General features: G+C 30.2%; 1 protein-coding gene across 1 annotated transcript; it reads right to left on the bottom strand.

Annotated features, from left to right (window-relative positions):
• Positions 1-8,117: 8,117 nt before the first annotated feature.
• On the bottom strand, positions 8,118-8,414 carry LOC107860897 (ATP synthase small subunit 6, mitochondrial-like). Its single transcript, XM_016706351.2, has one exon. It carries the CDS (start codon positions 8,412-8,414, stop codon positions 8,247-8,249), a length of 168 nt encoding a protein of 55 aa, XP_016561837.1. The 3' UTR covers positions 8,118-8,246.
• Between the last annotated feature and the right edge of the window lie 438 nt (positions 8,415-8,852).

The raw sequence follows: 8,852 nt of genomic DNA, 5'->3' as shown, positions 1-8,852 counted from the left end.
TCAAAATAAGGTAATTTGCATAAATATTTGGTGCAAATGAGTGGTAAAATCACCACTCATCAGGTATGTTGTTGTTGTTGTTGAAGCATTTTATCGCAAATAGTTTTCTCCTATGGGGCATGAATGTATTTTTCGCAATACTTTGATAACAATAAAATTTGAAAGACAAACAAATCAAGCACCTTAAGGATATTGAGATTGACAAGTTTACAACTTAATTTATCTTGATATAAACAACAAAAGGTCAAATATATCCCTGAACTTTTAGAAATGGTATGTAAATATCATTCGTTATACTTTTAGATCAATGTTCTTGCCATCAATATATACTCTCGAAATTTCAAAAAAAGGTCTGCAAAAATCCTTCGTCATACGTTTAGCTTGTTAATGCCTTTTACTGTAGTTCTTTTGTGTCATATTAAATTATCTGGGGATACACCTAGTGTATCATGGTCCATATACCCCCCCCCCCCCTTTTTTTAATTTTAAGAGAAACTTAAAACTCCATTCATATCATATTATTTTAAGTGCATTAGACTCGGATAAAAATTTACCCACTATTTATTTACCAAATGACCCTAACCTTTGTTGAGGGTGAGTGAGATAAAGAACAAAGGGTGAGGGCCTTTTCGTAGAAAGAATTGCAGATTAAAGTTTTATCTAGGTCTAATGCGGCTAAAATAATATCATATTGGCGAATTTTTAAATTTTGAATAAGAAAAAAGATATCAGGTATATGTACAACGATAATGCTATGTGTCTCTCCAGATAACTTATATGGCCCAAATACCAAAAGTATGACAGTAAGGGCATTGACAAGTTAAAAGATAATGAAAGGTAGTTGCATATCATTTCTGAAAGTTTGGGGGTATATTATCACGATCCAAACCAGGGCCTAGCTGTAATGGATATCTCAAGTCCATCATGAGCTGGTGACCACCCTCTTAGCCTAATATCCAAAACACAATAAAATAATATAGTGAAAGCCAACCAAACTCGATGATAAAATGAATAGATAAACCAAATAGAAATTGAGAGTCAAAATAAAACAACCAACCCACACTTGTCCACAAAAGCCACTAAAACCAAAAATGCCAAATACGTCGGGACATGCCCCAGAACATGATGAAAAAAATCAAAATAAAATGCTAAAAAATAAAGAAAATAGATAAATGACTGGGTCTTCCGAAAGATGGAGGTTCACCATTTCACAGCAAATCAATAGTTGTACCGAAACACCTAACGCTGCACAAAAGTAACAAAACACCCTTCAGATCCTACATCATGAAATAAAGTTGCATTCAGGGAAGGTCAGTGGAATAAACACTGACACGTACCTCACAAAAAGTGATAAACTAATGTCAATGCCATAAAGTCAGTCAAAAACCACGTGCATACATTTGTATATACATATGTAGGATGGCGGAATAGGGACAAGGGTAATGAACATGAGAGTTTAAATCATTAACCTAAACTATGTAGCTCGCTCCGTCCTAAAGGCATCCACAGACCATATGGGTTCATCTCCCTCTGCTGAAAAGGCCCTAGTGAGTATTACCCACACGAACTAAGAAATACGAAGGAAAGGATAAAGATCCCAAGGCTCTAACCATTTCAAAATAAATATGTGAACCAAGCATTCGGTTATACAAACCCTCATGCCAGTAAACATAGTTTCTAGTGTTAGTCCCCCAGGGACTACATCTTCACGCTGACCTACACAATTTTCTTTAAGCCCAAATTAAAACAGTTTGCACATAATATCAATCAATAACTCGGGAGACATATATTAAGACATTTACCAATTGGTATCGTCATACCAATTATGCTTGCAAGCTTATATAATCCATGTAACCATTTGACTCCCAAGTTTCATGTTGAAATTCAAACCATGGCCACCAAGGGTCTTTCAAATTCTTTTTAACCATTTATCATTAACGTCATGCAACAGGTTAATAAATAAGTTGAATTGTGCAATTATTCATGTTCAAAAATCAAAGTTACAAAGTGGATTGGGGTTAATGCCATTACCAAGCCAAAAAGTCATCAATTTAGGAAAACCCATGTTTTTCATAACAATGCACCCATTCAATCCAAAAATCATAAATTTTAAACATAAATTATCAATTTAAATTATGAGAAAAGTAATTCAAGTGATACCAATAAAAATTCCCCAACCCAATTTCAAACTCATCAATTTAAAACACATGAATAATGATTAAATAAGTGTCACAATGTAAAATTAAAGTTTGAGAATGAGATACATGCCTGAAATACATAAGAAGTTGAAAAAAATTTGAAGTTTGGAGCTTAGATGCTGAATTCACTGTAAAATTCTTGAATGTTCATGGTTTTGAGTTTGAGAGAGAAAGAGAATGATTTGATCTTTGAAAGTTGAAGGAAATGAGGTTATTTTATGTTATAAGGTCGTGCAAGGGGTAAAAAGACTAAAATCCCCTCAACCCAAGTGAATAAAACATATTGGACGAAATTAAAACATCAGCATGGCACGCCATTGTCGCGGAGGTTAGCCTCCGTGCCACGGCAATATCATCGAGGTTAACCTCCGTGGCACGTTAATATCGCAGACCCTCACTGCCTCAGAGTTCCAAAATGACCTCGAACCCCTTTCAAAAATTTCTAAACTTTTTCAAATTACTCTTTTAATATTTCTAAACATAATTTAAGTTAAAAATTGACATTATGGATGCGGAAGGATAAAAAATAAAATCATCCAAATTTATGTGGTCTTTTATATATATATATATATATATATATCCCTGAAGTATGACGCAAGAACATTGTCAACCTAAAAATATAACGAAAGATATTTTCATACCATTTTTAAAGGTTCGAGGGTATACTTAACGTTTTTTGTTATATAAAAGATCTAAGAAAACATTGATCATTATGCTGAAACCCTGAAATAAAAGATGCAAGTGGTAGTTATGTTCTTCATTATTTAAATTATATAGTAAGATATAATAATATAACGTACACACAGTAATATATATATATATATATATATATATATATATATATATATATTATTGTTGTTGTTATTATTAATGCCATATACCATATACAACGTGTACACTAGTTGAATTTTCTTTGCTTTAATTCTTTCTAATTTTACCGCAAGAAATTATCTCATCATCCCAAAGAAATTAGAATTATACTTTTCAATATGTATTTTTTTATATTTCTTTTTTTCCACGTTCCCTAGGAAGTTGCTTTACTTTTATATGCCGTTCAGTGGGTTGCCTAAGTTAGCAACGCGACATTAGTTAATGGTAGGGGTGTTAATGATTTTCAAAAAACTGATGTAATCATATGAATCGTACAATGTGGAATCAATTTTTGAATTTCTTATGATAAAATTGATGGATTTTATATATATTAATAACTATACCGACTATGAGATAGATTTTTTATTTTATAAAAATTGATCAAAAAATAATTGAGTCGTATCAAATAATATATGTGTAAAATATTTTTATATATATTAAGTTTAAGAAAAATAGTTATTAAACTTTCTTCCTTAGATGTGAGGAAATGAAAGCGACTATAGCGGTAATATAATTAACACTTGAAGTCCGAAACTAAATTTTTTTATACTACAATTGTCAAAACGAAATTCTTTATTACATCTCTATTTTCAAATAGTAACTAGTAAGCTACAAGGTACTCCAACGATCTTGTGTAGCAAATTTCAAGCTATTAGATATTTTTTTTTTCTCTTATGGCCTTAAATTTCTTTTATTGAATAATTAAGTAGACTTGATTCTTGAGTTTCATGCCGATTGATTTCTTTTTGCTCGTGCGGTTTAAATTATATATTTTTGTGTTTGCTTAATATTCTTTTACACCACTGCAGATAATGAGATAAATCTCTATTCTTGATTCATAATCTTTTAAACAATAATATTTGGTATGTCGATTAGATTATCCTCGGATTATAATCTTTGAACTATTTTATATCAAATAAAATAGTCTCATGGTTTATGGTAGGGGTGTCAATGATTTTCAAAAAACTGATGTAATCATCCGAATCGTACAATACCAAATCTATTTTTGAATTTCTTATGATAAAACTGATGGATTTTATATATATTAATAACTATACCGAATATGAGATAGATTTTTTATTTTATAAAAATTGATCAAAAAATAATCGAGTCGTACCAAATAATATGTGTAAAATATTTTTATATATATTAAGTTTAAGAAAAATAGATATTAAACTTTCTCCCTTAGATCTGGGGAAATGAAAGCGACTATAGCGGTAACATAATTAACACTCGAAGTCCGAAACTAAAATTTTTTATACTACTATTGTCAAAACGAAATTATTTATGACATCTCTACTCTCGAATAGTAACTAGTAAGCTACAAGGTACTCCAACGATCTTGTGTACGTAGCAAACTCCAAGCTATTAGATATTTTTTTTTCTCTTTTGCCCTTAAATTTCTTTTATTGAATAATTAAATAGACTTGATTCTTGAGTTTATGCCGATTGATTTTTTTCCGCTCGTGCGATTTGAATTATGTATTTTTATCTTTTCTTAATATTTTTTTACACCACTGTAGATAATGAGTTGAATCATTATTCTTGATTCATAATCTTTTAAACGATAATGTTTGGTATGTCGATTAGATTATCCTCGGATTATAATCTCTGAACTATTTTATATCAAATTAAAGGTGGTATAAAATAGTCTCATGGTTTATAGGATAGGATGAGATATGTTGTTTGGTGTGAGGTATAAAGGATAAATAATCTCGGGATAAAATGAAGGACTATTTTATCCCATGTTTGGTGTGAGATTATTTATCCCACCATTTACACCATAGTGATGGAATAAGTTATCCCATATACATGGTGGGATAAGTAATCTCGAGATAACTAATTCCGAAATAACTTTTTTCCAATCAAACAATCCACTAATGGTATAAATTAGTCCCACAATACTATTATATCATCCCAAATATGGTATAGAGTTTATCCATGGAATATCCCACCTTATACCTCCTACCAAACAACTTGTAGATAGTTTTTGTCCAAGCCATACACGATTGAGATGATGGAACGATTTTAAAAAATCTAATTATAATTATATAAAATAAAATTATTAAAAATTTAATACTATATAAATTTTATAAAATAACCATCTGAACGGTACAATTTACGCCACTAATAATGGGACAAAAGGAGCTAAAATAAAAAGTAGATTATTGGTTTTTGTATTTACGTGATGAGCAAAACTACTTTTTTTCTTTTTTGAAAATGTCAATTTGGGACTTTTTTTTTTTTAATGCTATTCCTTCAGTATATTATTTAAAGTTGACCAGTAAATAAATTTTCTGCTTTTACCGTTTAGGAATCTTACAATATTGATTTAATTATTGTGCAACCATTTAAAATGAGTGTATAAGAAAAGAAAAAGCATATGCAAAAGTTGACTTAGCAGTTAAAAATTGTAATTTGTTCAAATTAAGGGCAGATTTGACGTAGTAATTGTTTAATACGTAATTGATATGCTTTCCAAGAAAAGAAAGGACGAGAATGCACAAACAAGTTCTTAATTTGACTGAAATTGAAGGACCATACCAATTGTCCTTGTGAATTTATTCTCTCACTTTTGGACCATTAATTCCCTTCAATAAACATTAAATCTTTGCATAAAACGTTGCATCATACATATTTACGTACTTGGCGTAGGATACACATCCTACTTCCCATAACATATAAAGGGTTTCTAGTTGATCGTATATTAGTAATTTAGTATAAAATTAATTTCTATATAAAATCACGCATAAGATAATATAAAGCTTGATTTAGAAAAATAATTAGCTCATAACTAACTTATCATTTGATTTGCTGCTTAAGAAAATATAATCTCTTCATAACTGATGCAATATTTGGTTAACTCTATTAAATAGTTATTTCAATGGGTTTTCTCTTTTAATTTTTTTTGGTTAATTACATATAGGAGGTGGTGGAAGGGGAAATGGGGAGGAGATTATAAGATGGGAAATCGAACTCTCATCAATAATATGAAAATTTAGATAGTTAACCAACTGAACTATCAATGAGTTCTTATATTGCTAATACACATATTAGCAATACAAGAACTAAACTATTTAAAGACAAAATACTTTAAGTAATTCCTAAATTACAATCCTTTCATTATTACTAAGAAAAATATAGTTCATTATTAATCACCGTGCAACAATCATTAAATTTTTGTTCACCGCATAAATGACCCCTTCATTGTAAGCGTTTCATAACTAGTTTGTGAACCAAATGATTCTCGATATTTTGTTGATCTATAAAGAAAAATACTACAGAAGTTATGCTAAATATTATAGAGTTTAAGTGATCACTTCAACACTTTTAAAAGAGGAATACAAAAAGACAACTTTTTGTATATGTATTTTGCGCTTTTTGTCGTTGATTTTGTATTTTTAGAAGTAAACAAAACAGTCTTTTATTTTTTTGTTCAAAATAATAAAAAGATGACAGATTGAAGAATGAAAACATAATTAGAATGGAATTATCGGAGGGAATACCTGAGTGAGATGTCCATTTATATAAAAATTCTTTATTATAGAAGAATCTTAAAGACAACTAGAGTCTAGATCACGATCTCTAGGTTCTTCATTCCATCTATAATTAAATTGTATTAAGCATCCTATTTAAACACTAGACTGGATAACACCTTTTTACAAAAATATATATATATCACTTTTGACATGGACCACACAGTGTTCATCTCGAGTGAAAGACCAAGAAAATTGTGCTTTATTTATACGAGAGAACAACATTTTATACATTTTAGAAGAAAACAGGTTTAATATCTTGATAGTACATGCCCTAACTAATTTGAGTAATGGCCCTAGGTCTATGCAGAAGAGATCCCAGCAAGTTGAATCACTACTCTTTTGTGGCAATGAAAAGGTTAGTTGAAGGGTAAAGCTAGTAAAGCAAGGCTTTAAATAAAAAATAATTTAAATTTAACCTAAGAAAAATCAGTGCAAAATTAACGAAATCCTAAACTTATAACTAAAGGAATCCAAAACAATGACAATGAAAAGCAAAAACTAAAAATAAAAATATCCCCATTGCTAGCCGGGGAGCTCATTGTTCGCCGGTGAGCAAGGCTTGGGGAATCTAGATCAGTTGGTCATTGTTGGAGGAGGGGGACAAGTGAGAAGAGAGGTGAAATGCCAAAGAGTGCATGTTTTTATATCTGTATATGAAACAAACATCGATGTACCTCTAAAATTCGTCGATTTAAATTTTGACAAATTAAATTTAAATAAACGATTGCGATTGTTTAAATTTTGAACATTTTTCATTTAATAATAATCCTTTACCGATTGTCTGTATGTTTTTAGAAAAACACATTTGACACCATTATTCCATTTAATATTCTGATGGATACATAATAAAATCAGAACTCAATATTCTTAAATTTTACTTAATAGACAGATTCCCCAAAACGAATGGAAGAAAAAGAAAAGAGAAAATAGTTAGAAAGAGAGACGAATAAACACCTCAGAATTGTGTCTGTGAGCCCATAAAACTATCAAACTTCATTACTTACATGTTAAAAAGGGACGTCTCCTTTTTCACGTCCACCAAAAAATAGATTCTTTGTACAGATTTTTTAATAAACGTAGAAAAATACCAAGGGATCGTTTGGTAGAGTATACAAGAATAATGTTGAATAGAGTTTATTGGTAATGCTTGCATTAGTAATGATGGTAGTAGTTGTGCTTACGCTAGTTATGCTGACATTATTTTTTATACATTGTTTGGTTTGATTTGTTAGAAATAATATATATTGTATAATTTTTATAAGAAAATATTTGTTGACAAAAATATCCTTTACACTTTCTTTGTCTATTTTTCATTTATTAAAGCTAGATCAACAAAATTGGGACCTTCAACATTCAATCCCTCCACCAATTCCTTAAGTAAATCCAAAACTTCAAACTCAAATCCTCTTTTCTCAATTTTTTTTTCTTTTGAGAGGTAAATTTTTAGATTAGTCATAACAGAAAACTCAACTTTCAGTTAAATAACAACTTTCAGTAACATTAGTTTCTCCACTAATTATTCAGGAGATATTTTATGCAATTCAAAATTTGTCTTCGATAGCCATAAAAAAGTAGTACAAAAGAAGAAAGGGTTGTCAAGGTAGCCTCCATTCAACAACACGTTTAAGGATGACGAGATTTAATTCTTATGCCTCTGAGCAAATTGAGAGTTCTTTGCATCATCCTCAGTGAAGCCGAGGGACATCTTGGTGATGATAGTGCCAGTCACGACAAAACCCACCAGGAATGGCCAGTTGCGGCTCCATTCCCAACGGAAAAAGATCGGCCATGGATCGAATTTTCTCATTTTCCAAAAATTACGCTTCTCTCTTACCTTTCTCTACTTTGCTTCAATTTTTCGAGGATAGTGTTTTTTCAGAAGAATTCATAAAACTCCATTGTCGAATTATGCTATAACCTGAGCTTGGAAATGATTTGGAAAAATTTTTTTAGTAGAATTTGAGGGGCAATTTTGTCTTTTAGTAAGCTAATACATGTATTAAAACTCTTTGTATTAGTAACACATAGAAAAATGATAGTATTAGTAATACATTGTTTAATACACAATAGAGTGTGTAACTAATACAAACATTAGTTATACATAGGTTAAAAAATGTATCAAATAAAGTATTACTAATACAAAAGAATAATACATGCATTAGATTTTCTAACACACTCTATCAAAAGACCCTAAGTATGATTTTTGATGAACATAGGAAACAAAATACCGAGTACGACTTCTTCA

Source organism: Capsicum annuum, chromosome 2, assembly GCF_002878395.1.
Source record: "Capsicum annuum cultivar UCD-10X-F1 chromosome 2, UCD10Xv1.1, whole genome shotgun sequence".
NCBI classification, from domain to species: domain Eukaryota; kingdom Viridiplantae; phylum Streptophyta; class Magnoliopsida; order Solanales; family Solanaceae; genus Capsicum; species Capsicum annuum.
This window is presented reverse-complemented; position numbering and strand designations above follow the sequence as displayed.